This window comes from Salminus brasiliensis, chromosome 19 (genome assembly GCF_030463535.1).
Source record: "Salminus brasiliensis chromosome 19, fSalBra1.hap2, whole genome shotgun sequence".
In the NCBI taxonomy this organism is placed as follows: domain Eukaryota; kingdom Metazoa; phylum Chordata; class Actinopteri; order Characiformes; family Bryconidae; genus Salminus; species Salminus brasiliensis.
Window position 1 is genome coordinate 32,182,472 of NC_132896.1, and position 20,781 is coordinate 32,203,252.

General features: G+C 42.6%; 1 protein-coding gene across 5 annotated transcripts; it reads left to right on the forward strand.

The window, feature by feature from the left end:
• Positions 1–3,451: 3,451 nt before the first annotated feature.
• elf2a (E74-like factor 2a (ets domain transcription factor)) lies at positions 3,452–17,266 on the forward strand. 5 transcript variants are annotated; one of them, XM_072663276.1, is made up of 10 exons: positions 3,456–3,913; positions 6,360–6,496; positions 7,418–7,543; positions 8,412–8,610; positions 13,218–13,310; positions 13,660–13,767; positions 14,068–14,151; positions 14,395–14,587; positions 15,279–15,563; positions 15,662–17,266. In XM_072663276.1, exons 3-10 carry the CDS (start codon positions 7,469–7,471, stop codon positions 16,200–16,202), a joined length of 1,578 nt encoding a protein of 525 aa, XP_072519377.1. In that variant the 5' UTR covers positions 3,456–3,913; positions 6,360–6,496; positions 7,418–7,468; the 3' UTR covers positions 16,203–17,266. The 5 variants fall into 5 exon arrangements, with proteins under 5 accessions (XP_072519379.1, XP_072519377.1, XP_072519376.1 ...); XM_072663277.1 differs by lacking the exon at positions 3,456–3,913 and adding an exon at positions 4,631–5,006; XM_072663278.1 differs by lacking the exon at positions 6,360–6,496 and having other exon boundaries at positions 3,452–3,913; positions 14,071–14,151.
• The last annotated feature ends 3,515 nt before the right edge of the window (positions 17,267–20,781 follow it).

The following is a 20,781-nucleotide window of genomic DNA, read 5'->3' on the forward strand; positions in this document are numbered from 1 at the left end:
ACTTCGCTTCTAATGGGATGTTGGTCAGCACAGGCGTCTGTTAGCTGTTGTATTGCAGCTGGGGAGCCGTGCTGGCAGTTTGAGAAGAGGAGGTGGCTGAGAGATGGGCTAGTCTTCACCTTCCTAGTGTTGGGGGCATTCATATGAATGGGGATTGGGTAATTGGCCTTCCAAATTGGGTGGAAAATGGGGTACAAGAAATGATTTGATAATTATAGCTGGTTATTTGTTTACGAACTGTCCAACTCCTGGATAAATCCTGGACCATCTGTGCGTCTTGATATTTACAGTAGGAAAGTTGTGAAGGATCAGTTTGTACTTTTATCCTTTTTCGATTTTCATTTCCTATGCACCGAATCACGGATGGACTTGTTTACCCTACCTCAAACCTCACTCCAGTCAGCCATGCTTTCTCCTTGACGTGGAAACAGCTGCTATATCACCAGGCCAAAGCCCTGCCATTCCAAGCGCACACTTCCAATAAGCACTGCCACAGATACACACCAACATGAGAACTTCCTAGTCTAGTCCTTGGCTGTTCTTTTCTCAGGCACCTCGGTCACTATTTTCTATGAACATATGCATTATTGATTTGAGGGATTTTTTGTAGTATGAACAGATACACTGTCATACACTCCTAAAATAAAAAAGGCTACAAAGGGCATTTTGAGCGATGCTATATATATATATATATATATATATATATATATATATATATATATATATATTATTATATTATTATATGTCCAAAAGTTTGTGGACACCCCTTCCAAAGAAAGCATTCAGCTACTAAGTTGGATACATTGCTGACATAGATGTGAAATCGCATACACACATATAGCTTGTCTAGTCCTATTAGATAAGTACTGCCAATAGAATAGGACTGAATAGGAATAGGCGTGGGCTAGCAGTGAGCAGTGTTCTCACTATCCCACCTCATCCCAAACCAGCTCCCCAACTCATCCTGAAGGTACTGGATGGAGCACCATTACCATCCACTGGACCTCACTAATGCTCTTGTCGCTGCATTTAATCAAAGCAATACGCAGCAAAAACAGAAACAAGCAATGAATGCACAGGTGTCCCAATACTTTTGTCCATATAGTGTATATTTCGTTTTGTGTCGCTCAAAGGACTATTTGTAGCACCTTTTTGTAGCAGTCTTAGTCCTAAGAGTGAGGGACACTCCTTTACTGGCATATATGGGAAATGAAGGCTAGGTACGACACCTTTCTACCTCACCTTTACTTGTAGCTGCTGATCCTTCACAATATTTCTCCTACTTCTCCTTCTTGTGAAAACCAGCATTGGAAGAGTTCGACTGTGAAAGGTTAGAGATGTGAGGTGCACTTTTACTCTTATCCTGTACTTTTAACTGTTTTCTTCATGATCTGTGAATATTTCCTTATTTACAGCAGATCCTCTGTACACAAATGTGAATCCCGAGTGTTTCCCACATCTCATCCGAGGACCAGAACTCTTCTTTTTTTACACGTCTATTACACATCTGTGTGTTGATGGTCACTACTCTCTTAGGACAAGCTCATTAAGCTTCGGCAATGCAGTATTATCCGGTGAAGCTTGTGTCCAGGTATTGTTTTAGAGGCTTCTAGCTGAGGTTCATGTTTAATTAGGGGGACTCAAGCTTCCATAGTTACATTCATTTTTTGTCTTATGTTATATTTAGCTCCTGAAATGGCTTGAGGGATGTGTAGTGTGTAGTGTGTAGCTGTCTGTGCTGTCCTGCGGTTCAATGCTTGTATCAGCGGTCAGTGGTCGCAGGTCTGACCATTGTTAGTGAATGTAGGCAGTTAAGTCTGATTTAAATAATAAAAAGGAATGAATGGTGTGTTGTTGTCCAGTGTGTTTCTTTTGTGTGTGTGTGTGTGTGTGTGTGTGTGTGTGTGTGTAATAGTTAACGCAACGGTCTTCAGTCCTGGTCTTGGAGGCCCACTGCCTACACTGCCTCTGGCTGCAGGGTCGGGGAACCCTCAGGTAGCATGTGAGAGTCTTATGTGAATTGAGGCTTCATGATACAATGAGAGCAAAATAAGAAGATACACCACATGGACTAAAGTATTGGGACACCTGCTCATTTAACTGTTTCTAATGGATTTCAGAGCATTGCTGTGAGGACTTGATTGCATTCAGCGCAAAGAGAATGTTAGTGAAATCAGGATGTCGGGTGACGATCACCACCAAACCTCATCCCCAACGTGCCCCAAAACTATTGGATAGCACAGAACATTGGATATAATAATACACCCGTTAAAAGACCCTACAAGGCCTCTGTAGGCCAAAAGGCTGGTGCTATAACAGGCCTTTTCAGGTCTGCTAGACTTAAGCCTTTTCAAGTCGTAGCAGATTTTTAGGGCGGATGAAAAACTGCCAATCGCACATTAAGCGACTGGGGATCATCCACTACTCGACCTGAACCTGTTGCAGAACCTGTTGCTGCCAATACGCCCCAAAACATGGGTACCCCACATTACCTAGAAGATGCAGATTTGGGCCACTATTTGCACCGCTGACCCAAAACGGAAGAAAGGTGAGAACGCCTTTAGGAAAGGATGTGGGTGGGAAGACGGCTCTATAGGATGCTCTACATATGAGGCAGGTACAGATAAAATAAGGACCTGTCCTACAACTTACCTACACTTTCTGTGCTCAGTTTTAATGGGCTGTTTACTGGACCCGTCTAGACTGAGCCGCTGACCAGTATACACCACTAGACAAATCTGCAGACTAGTGCCAACCAGCACAGAGATATCTTTATCTTTAAATGCACTGTATGTCCAAATGTTTGTGGACGCCCCTTCTAATAAATGCATTCAGCTACTTTAAGCTGCACCCATTACTGACACAAATCTGCAAGTGCACACACACAGCTTGCCTAGTCCCTGTAGAGAAGTACTGCCAATAGAATAGGACCCTCTGGAGCAGATAGACATGACCCTATTGGCACCATGCTGTCTAATAATGCCAGGCGTGGGCTTATAGAGGGGTATAATAAAGCCCCCCAGCATTGAGGAGCTGTGGAGCAGTGGAAGAGCTGTGTTCTCTGGAAACATGGTTGGTGGTGGAGCCCCATCCAGTACTTTTAGGATGAGTTGTGGAGTTGGGGGGTGATGAGGCTCACTAACGCTTCTGTTTCTGAACGCAATCAAACCCTCACAGCAGTGCTCTGCTCCAAAAACCTGGACCTTCCAAAAACCTTCTTCCCTAGAGACAGTTACTCCAACAAAAGCAGGATCAGCTCTCGAGGTATGAGCAGGTGTCCCAATACTTTTGTCCACACGGTGTGTGTTGCATATATGGCGTCAGAAGCACAGTGTGACGTCAGGGCGAGTGTTCGTGAACGCTGCGTCTGGATATAACGTTGCGCTTTGACATCAAAAACTTCAAAAGCGTCACAACGGACCCCAAAACGTGACGTCGACGTCGAAAGCGTGACGTCAGGAGGACGCCGTGAGGTCAGGCGCGGGCTGTGACGTCTGGGCGAGTGTCTGTGAGCGCTGCGGGTCGGAGGAGCTTCGGTTCAGTCAGTTCTGCAAACAAAACGACAGACAGACAGACAGAGAGAGAGACAGACAGAGAGACAGACAGAGAGAGAGAGAGGGGTAAATGAGCGAGAGACATCCAGCACAGCTGTAGACCGACCTCTTCGGCGTAAAGCACCGCGCACAGCCTGTAATTCACCTGCTTTCGGTCAAAACCACGAACTTTAAGGAGCTACGGCGTTAGCTAGCTTAGCTTAGCATAGCCTAGCCTAGCCTAGCCTAGCTGTTTATTTATTTACGTCGCTGCGTTGCTGTTAGCTACTGGCTAACTAACACCGAGCGGCTAGCGGCGCCTCAAGCAGCCCAAAAGCTGCTAGATCTGCCTCGGGAGTAAACCGCAAACGTGACACACGGTGAGAACATAGTGTTTATTACTTTATTACTTTCTGCAGAGATCTGATCCAGCTGGTTGGCGTTTCAGTGGCATTTAATAAAGCCAGGTCTGGCGTTAGCTTAGCTTAGCTTAGCTTAGCTAGCTGGCCTGCTAGCGCTAGCTGGCCGAGCTGCGGAGGCCTCGGCTCTGGCTGTTGTTTACATTGACTGCTGCTGGCAGCCCGGTCCCCTCGGCCCGGTGCCTCTTATATTAGACAGTAGATAACTGTGATCAGTGTAGATCCGTGTAAATGCAGCTGTAGGACACTGTGGGGGAATGCCAGGGGAGATCTGCTGGTCGGTGGCTAAAATCTGGCTGTACTTCGGACTGTAGGCGATGCACAGCAAGCAAAGCTCATATGAACGGTGCTTAAGTTGGGGAAACTCACACAGGGGGAGCATATTTTGGGGTTTCCCTCAAAAAGAGGACACTGGGGACATGTAGGATAGCTGTCTAGCTATCTAGGTGTCCACCCTGGTGGGGATGTTGTGTCTGGGGGTCTTTCAATCTTCAATCTTCAATCAATCCATCCTAATAAAATCCTGCCTTCATTTCAGCTCATGTATCTTTTAAATGACATAATAAAGCTAATAGCTTTGCTTTAACCACATTTTACACTATTATTATTATTTGCATGGTAATAATATTAAAGGTACTAATAAATAAATGCATTCATATGACATCAAATATGGCAGCTGCCATAAAAACAAAAATCCCCTATTGCACTGGACGCTGTTCTGTCCTCCGGCTGTGTCCGGCTGTAGGCTGTGTCCGGCTGTAGGCTGTGTCCGGCTGTAGGCTGTGTCCGGCTGTAGGCTGTGACTGTGTCTGTGTGGTTGAATTGATTGTTGATTTTCATCCACCGAGACAAAACCAACACGTTTGTGGTGTGTCTAGAGGTATCTGTGAGTTGATTGACATTTTTCAAGCATGTTTAGGCTGCGGTGTGGTTTTAGCAGGTTGACCAGAGGTTGCAGGGACTAATCGTCGTGGAGGAAACGTCCAGGACGAAGGGGACGTATGGTCAGCCTAGCCAGTAACTCAATTTCAGCCCCATCTCTGAAGCACAGAAAGTAAGCAGGGGTGTTATCAAGGGGTTGGGCTCAGGGAGCATCATGGATTTAGGCTGTTTATGAACTTGTGCATTGTTTCCTTGCTTCGTCCCCTCGTGTCCCCTCGTGTCCACTGTGTTTGCAGGAAGTACTGAGCTTTGGAGGCATCCCGCCAACATCGGCTCCAGCACAAACACAAAGGCTTCTTAAACTAACTGAGCAGGAAATGAAGTCGAAATTTGCTTCCTTCTGTTCTTATCCTTCTTGTCCCTGCCCTTTTCCCTCCTTTTCACTTTCTTATCCTCGCTCTCATGCAAGATCTAGTATCTCCATTTTTTGGCGGTTGTTTTTTACGGTATGTCAAACGTTACCAATAAAAAGTTGTGCATTAAATTCCATTGAAAGCCAGGAAGGTTTTTACTTTGTAAAAGCTGCGATTTTGGAGATACAGGTGTTTGCATGACGGCGCAAATGTCATATGTATGTGTCTGTGTGGCTGTAGACTAGCTAGACCAGACCAGACCAGAGGTTGAGGTTAACGATGACCTACATGTGGACTGTTGTGTTACCTACACATCACTCGGAGGTGATATTGTGTTGGTTAAAGTCACAGCAGTCTGTCTGAGGTGCTGCCTGGTCCGGGTGTTCGCCTCGTGGGTTCTGAGATTAATGCAGAACCGTTCCTGAGATTGGCCTTAGGAGTGTTTGGATGAAAACAGCTCCAGTGTAGCGCATGTGACTGGCCTGACAGGAAACCAGTCTCTTCCCTTTTTATGCCTGCATGTGGCTGCAGGCATACACACACACACACACACACACACACATCTGCCGTTATTCAGTTTTATTCCGGTCGGAAATGATATCCTGTGAGATGCTGAATGATTTGACCAAGCGTTCGGCCGGCAGTTGACCGTGGTGTAGAAGTGAAACTGAAAGAAGGAGAGGGAAGGCTGGAGAACTTGAAGGTGGCGTTCATGCAATCAGATTATATGGATTGAGCGGGAGGACGCGGTCAGACACGGCGCTCGTAATGTCAGTATCCGTAAACTAGGGCCTGGAAAGGGAGGTGGACAGTTTTTGGTGTTTATTGGTGTTGATTCATTTTGTGATCGTGATGAACTGTAGGCTTAGCTAAGTATCGTGAAAATCGTGAGTAATTAAGCAGCACTGTTTATCTGCATGCTGTAATACATAGAGCTTTAATTGGACGTAGTGCAGTTTGCCTGGTGTGTGTGTGTGTGTATTGTGCAATACTGTGATATTGCTGATGAATTGTACCTGTAATCTGAGCATGTTTGAAAGATAATACTTAATATGTAATGGTATTTGTAATGTTACTTACTTAATGTAATGTAATGTAATTTCTCTTAATAGGAATCTGGTTTATGTCTGGAGTTTCCAACTCTATAGGGCAGAGATAGGCAATTCTGGTCCTGGAGGGCTGGACTCCCCACAGTTTTGTGCTTTTCCTGCTTAGACACACCTGATTCTACTCACCTGTTGATCACCAGGTATAGTAAGCTTGTTAGAGGTGGGACATCAGCAAACTCTGCTGGACTCCGGCCCCTATACCCACCCCTGCTGCAGAGTATAGTGTCGTCACTGTACTAGAATTTAAGCTCCAGTAATTGCTAGGGTCCGAAAATGATATATCGCACCTCATGCAAGTATTTGCAATGAATAGATCTGGCACAAGCAGCAGCAGTTTGAAATGGACAAAATTAAAGATCACTAAATGTAGAAATTCAGAAACGCCTGTTGGCTGATTAGCACAAGCTTAAACGTGAATTAGGAATATTTTCAAGCCACGAACTGTGTTTATACAGCAATAAAGAATTTACAGCATCTTAAAATCTCTCAGAAATGATATATGCTGCGGTGTGATGTGTGATGAGAGAGTCTCAGAAAGTTAGTATTGGGCATTTTAATCAATTTTAATTTGTTAGAATCTAAAATATTGAATCTAAAAATATAAATTCTCTTCCTAACTTCATTAAAGCAGACTTAAATATCATCTGACACTTTGATGCAACGTGATATTAAAGTTTATCATCACCCGCACTGAACAGACTCTGATTTCTCCGAGGATGAGTTTCAGGTTGTGTAGTCATGCTGTGTGAGGCCGTGACGCCGAACTAATCCGTTTAAAACACATGAATCATAACTCTGCTCTCGGCCCCACCCTACTCTCTCCTCCTTTTGCGCTCATCCTTTCATTTTCTCACTCGCTCACTCACTCGCTCGCTCACTCACTCATATAAATAAACACTAAACACCACAGTGCAGTATTGTTCAGCAGTGAGTCACTGTGCGGAAACCATGATTAAAAAGATCCGGTGGTGTTTAATGTGTTCTGTATGGGTCGTGTTGCCGGATGTTTGCCGTTTACAGTATTGGTCCAGAATATTGACAAGTGGTTGTTTCCCATCCAGGGTAGTTGGAGTTGGACGTCAGGGGTGCTGTGGGCCACAGAGGAATGAGTCATGACCTCTGTTGTGGTAATAGACGGTGGAGGGAACATACTGGAGTATGTCACTGGGGAAGAGGAGGCACAGCAGGTAAGCTGTGTGTTTTTATTTGTATATATTATAATGTATTATTTACTTAAATTTAATATAACAACTAAATTAATGTATTAATTAATACAATTGTAAACTTTACATGAGAAGGAGATGTAAACAGATTCCAGGTCCTATTGGAGCTTTTGTGTTGGTCCATTTGTCATGAAATTTTCATTGCCAGATTTAAATGATGTCAACAAGTGGCACAAATGGAGATTTGCACGACTGCATTAAGCCTCAGTTCATCTGCTGCATTTAACATAATGTTTAAGACATTAAATATACAATATGAAATGAATGGACCCTCCAATATCTTAAATTAAATCTTGATTTTTTTTGGTTTAAATCTCATGTTTCTGTAAATGATTTATTCATTGATTTTCATTCCAAATGTCGACTTAATGTCATTTAATCAGGGGTGTCCAAACCTTTGAGTTGGACTGTTACGTACTTTCATATAACCATATATACCGTATATGTGTTCCATCCATTTGCCATCCATATGTCATATGCATACATATACATGAGTCCTTTAACCATCTACAGTGGTTACTTTCCGAATGCCAGAAGCATCTTAACCAAGCACAGGTCCAGAAGAGTGATTGTAAGGATGCTAATGAAGAACTTGACTCATTTGCATACGATCTCATGGTACGCTGCACTCCTAGTGCTGTTACAGTACCATGTGAGTGGTAATTATAGTGTTATGTAAGTCATTGTTTTTTACTGCATTGATTTCACACTCTTTTGTAATAGTATTTTCCGGCTGCTCATCCATGTAAGCTCTCTCTCGAGGCTTTTTAGATGCTGTAATGTTCATCTGTGGCTTCCTTGACCTGACTCAACCTTCTCGTTGATTGATCAGGAGGTGTGTTCTGATGGGGTGGTCGTACCCGGGGAGGAGGTGGAGTGTCCGGCAGTGATCGTGGAGCAGGTGAACAGTGCAGAGGTGGAGCAGTGCTACGCCGCTCAGGTGCTCGTCTGCGACGACGAGAACACGTATGTGATGCAGGATGTAGCTGAGGAGCAAGTGGTTGAGACCGAGCTGCAAGACATTGGCACAGGTAAGCATCACTTTGATGGTTTTTTTGTGGACAGTGTTGGTTAAGATCCCCAAATTTTCTAGACTTTATGTTGCATGCTTGGGTATCAAGTGCATGTGCATGGTAAGAGCATGGCCTGTTTTTTGGAGGATGGTCAGGAGAACAGAGAATGGGTGGTTTTAGTGATTAATAACCAGTTAAGTAAACAGGTTATGAGGACCTGAGGTGCACGCTTCTTTAAATAGCCTGATGCATTAGCTGGAGTTATTGGACTTGCAGATTTTCCTCCACCAGGCATATGGATATAGTCATGCATTTTGTCATCATTTCTTGTTGCCGAGGAAACCGTACCATACCTGAGAATCTGAAACACCTTGACAAGAACCAATCTTGCTGACTAGACGACTGGGTCAGAACATCTCCAAAACATCAGGCATGTCTTGTGGGGTGGTCCCGGTATACAGTGGTCAGTACCTACCAAAAGTGCTCCAGGGAATAACAGGCATTGCACTGGTGAGAGGGTCATGGGTGCCTAGGGCTCTACAGAGATCCAACCCACAACTTACAGGACTTAAAGGGTCTGCGGCTCATGTCTTGGTGCCAGATACCACAGGACACCTCCTCTCTCAGCTCTTGAGGAGGCAGAGCTGCTGTGGCTGTTTGAGAGAGATCCACACAAATGAAGACACCGGCACACCATCCTTTAATAACAAGGAGTCCTAGTCCATGTAGTTTTAGCTATCCGCTCCTCTGAAGAAGAAGCCCATATTAATCATCGGACATAAAAACCTACCTTTTTTACTTTTTATTCTAATTTTCTCCCTGATTTTAGCCATTTACAGTTCCCACCCACTAGCTTAGAAAATACATAATTGCGCTTGTGTTGGCTGTGACCTGTTGCCACACTCACTGCCTATCTGAGCCTATCTGTTTCACTACAGGACTTGGACTCTTTGTGAGTGTGCAATCTAATTTGCTTGTGAATTTCAGCTTTTCTTGGCAATTTAAAAAGCAATTTAAGATGCCATTTTTTTTAAATAAAGACAATGCATGATTAGTATCAGCCAACACTCAAGATCAGGGAAAGAAGCGTATCATTAAAATCAGTCCATCAGTGTAACTAAACCATCCTTTCTAAACTGGGGAATTATTTATTCAATTGAGAGACGTTTAATTCTCTATTATTTGTCTAGGGTGGTCCTGTAGGGTCTGTGTATCTTCAGTTCCAGCCAGATGGAAATGAATGAGTTTTAGCTATCCGCTCCTCTGAAGGGGAAGCCCATATTAATCAAATCAAATCAAAATCAAATCAAATTTTATTTGTCACATAAATAGTCATACACAGTATAACTTGCAGTGAAATGCTTTTTTGACAGTCTGCCCACATCAAGCTATACTATAAAAATCTACATTTAAACTTAACTAAACCTTAACTTAATGAAGTAAAGTGCAAAAGAAAAATAAAATAAAAATGAAGAAAATAAAAATAGAATAAGTTACATTTAAGTTAAAGAATAGAATATAAAAATATGAAAATATAGAAATATAAGCAAAAAAAAAAAAAATACAGAATACAAATATACAAATATATATACAGAGATGAAATAGTGCGTGTCTGTGTGTGTGTGTGTGTATATATATATATACATACATATACATATGTACATATTTATCTGTATGTGTACATATGTCATCGGACATAAATACCTACCTTTTTTACTTTTTCTCCTAATTTTCTCCCTGATTTTAGCCATTTACAGTTCCCACCCACTAGAAAATACATAATTGCGCTTGTGTTGGCTGTGACCTGTTGCCACACTCACTGCCTATCTGAGCCTATCTGTTTCACTACAGGACTTGGACTCTTTGTGAGTGTGCAATCTAATTTGCTTGTGAATTTCAGCTTTTGTTGCCAATTTAATTTAAAACCATCCTTTCTAAACTGGGGAATTATTTATTAAATTGAGAGACGTTTAATTCTCTATTATTTGTCTAGGGTGGTCCTGTAGGGTCTGTGTATCTTCAGTTCCAGCCAGATGGAAATGAACGAGGGCTTAAATGAGCAGCTGAAGAGCGACATCTAGTGGCCTGTCCGCAGACCCGCATGCTTTGGTTACTTCCTTTGTGGATGTGGAATGAGGAGGGAGGTTAAATTACAGGGGGTGAAGTGAAGTAGAAATCGGCTCACGGTTATTAGAAAATATTGCAAAGACATATAAACGTTAAGGAGCTGTTTTTTATATCGTAATATTTAAATGTTTAGCGGATGAATAAAAACTTAGAAGGAAGGTAAGTGCGGTTCAGAGGCGGAAGGATCCAGGCGCTTGTGCACACACACACACTCACATACGTTTCCTATGGGCGGCGGAGTGATACCGGTAACGCAGTTTGACGGTGTGCTGTGAAGAAAGTAGATCCACCCGCGTCCGGGGGAAATAATGGCGACTCCGTTTGACGATGAACCCGAAAACCAGCTGGATTTACTCCTCAAAGCCGGTAATGAAGGAGGAGATGAATTGTTAAGCATGGAGGGAGCGTGTGAAGCGGCTCTGGGCTGCAGAGCTGAGGGAAATGGAGACGCGGCGCTGATTTGGTTCCTAGTCCGGGACTAGATAACTCGACTTGGGGCATTAACGGCGCACTTTAGGGACTTATCGCGTGCATCTGTGATCGATACACGTATTGGAAGTTGTGTTAGGTGTGTGTGTTAGTGTTTAGCACGCTACAGGTGTGTGTTTCGGTTGTTTTGCCCCCTGCTTGCTGCGGGTAGCGGACTGATGCGAGTAGTGGGAAACCAGGAAGTTTGGATGCGTGCGTGCGCGCGCGCGCGTGTGTGTGCGTGTGTGTGTGTGTGTGTGAGAGAGAGAGACCACAACACACACATTTAGAGTATCTTAACCCGATTTGGTGAGGTTTTCTGCTCTATGAGAGGGTCTCTGTGTTATAACGCAGAGCTCGTTTGGGTGACATAGTGCTAACTAACGGTTTCGTGAGGCGTTGGATGACCATAAGACTCCCTTGCCGACAGTTTAAGACATAATCTGGCCTCTTTCCATAAACATAATCGTGCATTTACAGGTTATTTACCTCTAATACTGGATTTGAGGGATGTTTGGATGTAGAAAGTGTAGTTTAATCGCTCGCAAATTAGTATTAGTGCACTTTGGAAAGTGTTTCTTGCTTTTCAGGGTTAAATACACAATAAAGTCGCTGTTTTATGAATAAATGCTTTAAATCGGGCTTATTTTAATGCTAGGATTTAGAAATGGGAATATTTCTGTGTTTTTGGCGGAAGTGTTTGGAGGTGAGTGGGCGGGCCCGCTGCGCGTGTTTTTTTTTGTTTAAATTTGCCCCTTGTCCAATCAGCGACGCGGTAGGAGAGTCGCGTCACCTCTCTACCAATCAGATTGATAGGCGGGGGTTGATTGACAGCAACGTCCGGGGAGTTTGTAAACATGGAAGTAGCCGTGTGTGATTAGTAATCATTTAATATTACTAGCTAATATAGATCATAGAAGTGTTTATTATTAATATTATTAATAATAATAATATAAATAATAATAATACTAGAAATAAAATAATCACACACATAATGTCACGTGACTTTCCACAGTTAAAAGCAACAGCAATACCTACATTAACATTATTTATGGCATTTAGTCTGCCGGTGTGGTGTTCAGAGTCCTGTACACAGCCTCATATTGGTGTAGTGCTGCATAGTGTCCCAGCCCGGGAATCGAACCCCCGTCTCCCACATGGTGTACTAGCTCCTTGGCAGGTAGTAGTGTTATCTGTTGCACCACACCAACCACCACACACCAACAATACTGCTTTACTAATAAATCAGACAGTTTACAAGTGATTAGATGGTGTATGTCTCTGTTCTTATTACAGTCCAGCACTTTTAAGCACTTTCTTCATGATTTGATAGTAGGGATGTGAACACAGGCGTACAGGGTGGTTTGGTGCACAGTCGTAGAGAAACGTCCTGACTCGCGCTTCTTTGCGATGACGGTGATGGGAATCAGAGGTTGTATTTATTGATTTATTTATTTGCCTTTTTTTAAAGTTTAAAAAAAATGCACACAGCTACTAAGTAATATTTCTTAGTAATAATTCAACATTATTGTTTTAATTAGGGAAAAGGAATAGGATCGATATTCCAATCAATCAATCAATCAATCAATGTCCCATTAACTACTTGTTCCTGCACAGTTTAGAGTAGAGTTAGAATTAACTTTGTCTTTGTGCAGAGTACAGGTACAAAGCCAATGAAATACAGAAGTGATGAGCATGAGGGATAAGGGGGTGGTATTTATATTTATATATATATATATATATATATATATATATATATATATATATATATATATATATACACACACACACACACAGTAAGTGAATTATTATGGTGGTGGTTGTTTTACTGGCTTGCTTTAAAATTTTGAACATTTATTATAACTGTAGATACTCATCAATCCTATTATTGTGTGATTTATTGTAGTGATGCATGTGATATTTCCTTCCCCTATTTTCTACGAAGAGTGACTGAGGTATGAGAGCGTTTATCGTATTCGAGGGTTTATGCCTTTTTGGTCTTTTTTTTTTTTTTCTTTTCTTTTTTACAGTGGAGGTCTCTGTTCAAGACAAAACCATTGAGGCCGCCGAAGCTCTGCTGCACATGGACTCTCCAGCCAGCCTGCATGGAGACCACAGTCCAGGTACCCCAAACTGTCTTCTCTCTTCTGTTCATCTTTACCGTTTTTCCAGAGAATCTGGTGCCATATACAAGTAGTAATGAGGCCTTAATAGAAGATGGTAATTTTAGTTATTCTAATTTATGTCAGTCCCAGTTCTGATATGACAGAAGTCTGTGATGGAAAGGCTGACTAAATATCTAGCGAATTAGCAAACAGGCGTCTGGACCTCTGAATTAGTAAAGCGGTGCTGATGATGTATCACACTGCAATAATCAGAGAGAGTTCAAGCCTGAATTAAATAGAAGCATAGAAACCTATGATAGGAAGCTTGTCTCTGGTTTTCCTGAATGTTCTCTCTGTGTATCTGTAGAGGAGTTCCTGTCTGAGATGGAGGTGGAAGTGAGCACTGAGGAGATGGGGCCAGTGGCAGATTCGATCACTGTGCTGGAGCAAAAAGATCTGCAGAAAAGGAAAAGAGGTACTACAAACATACATACATGCATGTACATACTACTAATGCTTCCAGGGTCCACCATAAATTCAGGCTTGCTGAGTGCAGGCTGTCATCACAGCTTGTTCAGTCATGTGAAAGGGGATTCGTTTGGTCAGTGGTGGGACAGACCTACACAGTGTTTTGCTTTTCCTGCTGAAGCACCCCTGGTTTAACTCACCTGTTGATTGGCAGGTTTAGTAGGTCTGTTAGAGCAGGTCAGTCTGTAAACTGTGCTGGACTCTGCTGGTACCCGCTTAAACGGTAAATTTTATTTGTCCCTCTCAGCAGGAAGGAAACCTAAAATGCCACGAACTAACTGTGACGGTTCCTTGGATCTCATATACAAGAGAAAGTCGAAAGAAAGCCGGGGTAAGGGTGCATCTGTCTGTATTTGATCTATTAGAACGACTTGTATGTCATTAGGAGTGTAAATGAAAAAAAAATATATACATATATTAATTGTTTTATATATTTATATTATTTGAAACTAAAGCTGTGCTTCACAAGCTAATAGGGTAGTCAGGATTGTGCAGTACAGTATACGACACTGTGGTACAGTGTCTTTTAGATTATGCTGTGTTATGACATACCTATATGGTCTGTGTGTTGCAGGCACCACCACATATTTGTGGGAGTTTTTGCTGGACCTTCTGCAGGATAAAGAAACCTGCCCCAAGTACATCAAATGGACGGAGAAAGAAAAGGGCATATTCAAGCTGGTGGACTCCAAAGCTGTGTCCAAACTATGGGGGAAACATAAGAACAAGCCGGATATGAACTATGAAACAATGGGACGAGCGCTCAGGTAAACGCAGTGGATGGTTTTCCAGGAGAGATGGGGGTGGGAACGTGGTGTTATATATATTGAATTGTCAGTGTAAAAAAGGAGCGAAGTGGGATTGTGAATATTGTCAGTACTTGATGAACACTGACCAGCTGCATCTTTTAGGCATCAAAACCATTGCGATCATAATTTTTAATAGTGTTTTAAAATTGTCTAAATAAAAAAAACCTCATCAGTTCTCTGAGGGGGAAAACTTAAATAAATGTCATGGTAAGCTTTATGAAGGCCTTGGAGGTTTTACAATGATGCTGTATACCAAAGATTGATTAACAGCTTAGAGGGTTGTTGGTCTTCCTAACTTAGGGTGCTGGAAATGACTCCAGGACCTTTTATCCTAAGCTTTATCAACTCCTGGAGGTTTTAAAATTATGCTAACACTGATATCCCAAGGATTGAATAACAGCTTAGAGCTTTTTAAAAATACTTTTTAATGCTTTTTATGTTTTCATTTTTCTGTTTATATAAAGCACCTTTGGATTATTTATTATTAATTAATTATTATTACCTATTTCTCTAAAATATCTCCACATATTAATTTTTAGATTATTGTTTTAACTCCCACCCCTACAGGAGGACAGTGTTCAGTGTAGATGTGTGACAATCTGTGATTAAATCCTTTTTAACGAGTTGCTTATGAAATTTGGGTGTTCAGGTATTACTACCAGCGAGGCATCCTTTCTAAGGTGGAAGGCCAGAGGCTGGTGTACCAGTTCAAGGAGATGCCCAAAGACATAGTTTTCATTGACGACGATATCGACGACGGCGTCGATAAGGGAAAAAGGCAGAGTCCGACTGCAGCCGACTGCACGACTCCAAAAAAGAGGAAGGGAAGAGTCTCTCCTGTGTTACCCTCAGCACCAATGATCAGCATCTCCTCAGGACCCGAAGGCCTTGTATCTCTGCAGCAGTCCCCTGCTACCACACAAACCATCCCCAGGTAAGCGCTCCAGAGACACTGGCTGTCTTTCACAGCCTGATTGATTGATTGATTGAAGTCTTTCGCACTTGCTTATTACTTTCTTTCTTGACCCTCAGAACGGTGAGGCTGGCCATGCAGGTCCCGGTCCTCATGACGACAGCCCAGGGTCAGAAGGTCTCCACCTTAACCATCAGTTCACCCACCGGTGCCTCTCCCATCCTGACGACGGCCAGCCCGATCGCTGGGGGCAACAGTACAGGAAAAGTGGTTTTGCAGGCGGTGCCGACGCTGGTGCCGGCGCAGGGCCAGAACGGCGAGCGGATCACTCTCCAGCTCATCACGCTCCCGGCAGCTCCGACTAAAGCAGGCGGCCCCATCACCCTCCGCACACTTGCACCCGTCACGGGACCCGCCGCCAGCGCTCAAGTTCTGCAGCTGGCCGTCCCTGCCACAGTGAGCACCGCCGTGAGCTCCTCGGTGACGGTCCCTGCACTATCCACTGTCGTGGAGACAATCTCTGTGCCGGACACGAAGCCATCCTTGTCCATGCAGGACGTGAAGATCTTAAAGCTGGAGCCTATGGACAGCAGTGTGATTCAGAGGCTGGGAACAGCAGTAGAGAACACACACACAGATCAGAGCAGTGCGCAGAGCTGAGGCGCGGTCCACAGACACACCAAACAAGCAGCATTTACTTACTATTGATGAGAACCATGGCAAGTGCAGATGGCCTTTTATAGTACGCGGTATGTGGTCATCAGGTTGGACTGAAGTGAAGTACTTCAGATGAAACCAGCAATGTTGCCTAAACCCCCACCACACCCCAACCGACCCGCCCCAACCGACCCGCCCCAACCGACCCGCCCCATTCACATTAACACTATTTTTGACTTTGGTAATCAGTCTCCAGCCTCAGTGCGTATTCGGAAACGGAGCCGAGGAGATGCTGTACTTTTTCGTTATTGAATTTTTTTTTGGTCCATCCTCTCTGTACCTTTTGACCGGTTTCTAACTGAGACTGACCGCCTGAGCTGTGAGGTCGTGGCGGTGAGTTGAACCCGGTGCTGAAGGCAGAGCTTAAGGTGCATAAACCTGGAAAAAAAACAAACAAAAAAACATGCGCTTCAGTTTTTTCACCAGCTCTCCATCAGGAGTGGAAGGGACTCTGTGTATATAAGTGACCGAATACTCGTAGCGATCAAAATGAGAAGAGGTAGAAGAAGAAAAAGAAAAAAAAACAAGCAGCCTTGAGTCTCAGATCCTTTGTTTTCCTTCATGTCAGAATCGTATGAAGCTGATTGTACTCTTCTTTTATTATTATTTTTCTTTTCTGTGTAAATATGAAAAATAACTCTTTTTGATATTTTGTACCAGGCAGTGTTTTTTACAGTTTGAAAAGCAGCTGCGTCTTCAGAAGGCTCTTAAAACGCCTTAGGACTTAAATCATTTCACTGTCTTGCGTTTCAATGTCTTTACTTTTCTGATGCATTTATCCTCACAGCACCTGTTATCTGCTATGTGTGTCCACCCACCGCTCTTTCCTCGTTTTGTCTTTATTATTTTACACTTGTGTACAAAAAGGGAGAGAAAGTTGTGCGTCTGTCTGTTTGGACTGAACTATATTGCATATTCAATATTTGAAGCATTTATTTTGTTGTACTCCTATCCAGAACTTGTATCCAAGTAGATTTAAATATAGAGGACATAATTATGCAAACGAATGGATTTCTGATTTCTTTATTTACTTTTTCCTCAATCTAAAGCCTTGCATTCCACTCTTTGCCATGTGAGCTTTCTTGGGTCTTGTAGGCTTGGAGATATCAAATATGTAAACAAATCATTGGTTTAAGATTCTTCTCCATCATGAAAAAACTTGTGAATATTGAATATTATTATTCAATAATATTATCTGAATATTTTTTAATGCAGACTCTTAGAAATGGTTCTGTATCGGATCAGAAAGACTTTACTCTCAAAGTTGAAACATTTGCATCTAATGGCATTCAGCCTCACCCGATGCTGCTCCATCACCGCTCCAGAGACCACTCCAGTTTTACTGCCCCACAGTCCAATGCTGGGGGGCTGTATCCCCCTCTAGATCTCCAGTGTGGCTGGTCCAGAGTGTCCCGGGCTGCTGGCAGTGCTTTTCTATGTCAATTATTATACAAGCTGCTTGAGTCAGCTATGGGTGCAACTTCAAAAGGGTGTCTAGATAGTTTCGGAAATAGTGTTCAGGCTCTAGAACGGCGGTGGGCAACTCTGGTCCTGGAGGGGCTGGATTTCAGCCCAGTTTTGTGCTTTCCCCGCTCACACACACACCTGGTTTAGTTGACCTGTTAGAGATGGGGAAATCAGCAAACTGTTCTGGACTAAGGCCCCCCCGTGTCCCACCCCTGCTCTAGATTCTAGTGGCTCTGTGTTTGGGTCTGGGTCTGCTGTAGGGCTGGGCAATATGATATCGTTATCGTTATATACGATATTTTATCGTATCGTGATAAATTGTCTTTTTTCATTACTAACAGCAGGATTAGACTGGTTAGATTGTATTCAGTACAGGAGAGGATCTGAATAGTAGTTTTTAAGAATCTATCGTTACTGATGTTTTCCAGTGTGTTGCAATGAATCATGATCCTTAAATATTGTGTATTGTAAAAAAAAATGTCCTTAAATATTGTGATATAGTATTTTTGCCATATCAGCCAGCCCTGAACACTTGTAGGCATACCCCTAGAGGTACCAGTCACCAGACCTCAGCACTCATAACTGCATCTGCTCATAACTGTAGTCACGTTAATGATCTGGGCGGTGGACCAGGCTAACACCTTGCTGCAGGAGCCATTAAGCTCAAACTTGCGGTGTTCGTCTGACCGTTTGTTCAGATCAAGGTCAAATGAGACCACATCCTCTTAAGGATCTTGTTGCGGTTGGTTTGGTCTGCATCCGAGTGCGATTACTGTGATTACACCTGCCCAAACGAATCAGACCAAGGGTCTTAAAAATGCTTCAATTAGAAACCTCATGGTATTACTGGTACAGCCCAGTGCCTCGCTTACATACTCCTGCTTGTACACATGAAGTGCCATCAGAGCCTGAGGCATCTTTCTGAGACGCGTCCGAGGACTTCTTTGTTTCCACTGTCTGATCTGAGCTCAGAGCAACCGAGTCCAGAATAGATTAGATTAAAGGATCAGCAGCAGCTCTTCCGGATCAGCGTGAAGACTGCACGGCTCTGAGAGCGAGGAGATGTGCACGGCAGGGTTCGACTGAAGGACTATAGAGTTACTGGGTCCAGGTTTGAGGGGGACGAGAGACGCTTATGATTTTTATACTTAATTTTCTGACATAAATGCAGTTTTAGAATCCAGAACAGAAAGTTAGGTGCAGTAGAGGAGGCTATGACTGGAATTAGATGCCTCATTAGGACAGATTCAGAGGCTCAGCCGTATTTTTAACAGTAGCTCCCAACTGTGAGAGGCCTGCAAAGAGAGGAGGCTGCAGCAGAAGGCTGAAGTTTAAGGATCCTCATTATTGGACTTGAGAGCATGTGTGTGACAAATGCGGTCAAGAACGGTCTCTACAAGTTAATAGCCCATGAAATGTCCTACGCCAATCAGCCATAACATTAAAACCACCTGCCAAATATTGTCTAGGTCCCAAAGCAGCCCTGTATCGACCGTGTCCTTCGAAGAATGCAGCCCCTGGATTGGGACACACCTCTAGTGTCAAGCTGCTTATTGTGATGCTTTGTTGCACTCAGCATGTGCACGATTCGGGGCTTCTGATTGGTCATTGGACAGTTTTTCTCCTTGTAAAACTTGCAGACTATTGGCTAAGTCAAATTACAGCTCCAGGGAATGAAAAAATGTGAAATTGAGATTTAATTTATTAAAATTAAAATATCTCAGTACAGTCATTCAGAACAGCACCAATGAGTGACTGAAAAATGTGCCTTTTATTAATGTTAGCTTTCCATTTTCAGTTCATTGCAAAATCCAACATATTTTATATGAATAAATTAGTTTAGTTATTTATTTTTTTCAGAGGAGGGATTTTACAACTTCACTGTGGGCTCATGTCATATATTTTTATTGAATTCATGCAGTATAATATATAGTCCTAGAATAATACAGTGATATAAGTATTAAGACCCATGATTAAGATGGTTGTTCGATGCTTGTGCGTACTGTAGGATACGGAGACTGTCATCACTGTAACTAGAAATGCTGCTATACTGCAGTGAGGGGCCGTACTCCGCTCATAGCAAATTAAATAAAGGCTCTTTTAACTGTTCATTAAAAAACAAAACAAAACACATGCTCGCAAAATAATCACCGTTTATATCATTACCAGTCAGCGCCGTAATAAACGGCCTAGTGACCGCGCTACTGAGAGAGAAATGGTACAGCATGTGGAACATCTAGAACAGCTCCTTCGTTGAGAAAGTCCTGAGTTCACCATATATTAAAATCAATAGAATGGAATAATAAATTATGGAATATTGCACAACCTCTAGTGACAAAACACAAGAAGAGGTGATGATGAGTCTTTATGAGTAGTTCGATCAGCCGAGGTCCGAGAAGGCCGTAGTCCTAATTCTGAACGGAAGGACCAGGTCGATGTGCGTGATTCATCAGTTCTGTGTGCTGCAACCAGACGGATATACATTCCCTGCCACATTCAGTCATGCGAACCCAAGCACTACTCGAGCTGGATCAGTTTCATCAGAGGATATTATATTCTGTAATGTGATTTCTAAGAGCAGTTCAGTTCCCCTCCCCTAATTCCCACAGATGAACTGAAAGGTCAGGACCTGGATGTTGTCGTCAGGGTTACACCACAGGACACAACCGGTAACAGCACACAGTAGAAGTGTGCAGCATGATGAGATTTACCTTAATAGTAATAGTATGTGTTTTGTTACTGTGGTGGAAATGCTATTCTGCATGTGTTGTGCATATGGATATTGTCCGTAGTTTAAGAACACTCACCACCTTTTTTCTGTAAAAAGGAGAATAATTAGTCCTGTTTTTAAGGATTTAAATGAGCATGAATATAAAAATCATGTTTAAAAAAATAAAATAATGTTTTTAGAAAATAAAATGTTTTAATCAAATAAAATAAAATCATGTTTACATAAAATTAAAATTTAAAATAAAATCGTGTTTAAAAAAATAAAATGTTTTTAGAAAATAAAATGATGTTTAAATAAAATAAAATATTAAAATAAAATGTTTTA

Bases quoted from the DNA above. Each gene is read 5' to 3' on its own strand.
- elf2a (XM_072663276.1), top strand. From the start codon at position 7,469: ATGACCTCTGTTGTGGTAATAGACGGTGGAGGGAACATACTGGAGTAT. The intron at 7,544-8,411 runs GTAAGCTGTGTG...TTGATTGATCAG, and splicing joins GGGAAGAGGAGGCACAGCAG to GAGGTGTGTTCTGATGGGGT. The intron at 13,311-13,659 runs GTACCCCAAACT...GTGTATCTGTAG, and splicing joins GCATGGAGACCACAGTCCAG to AGGAGTTCCTGTCTGAGATG.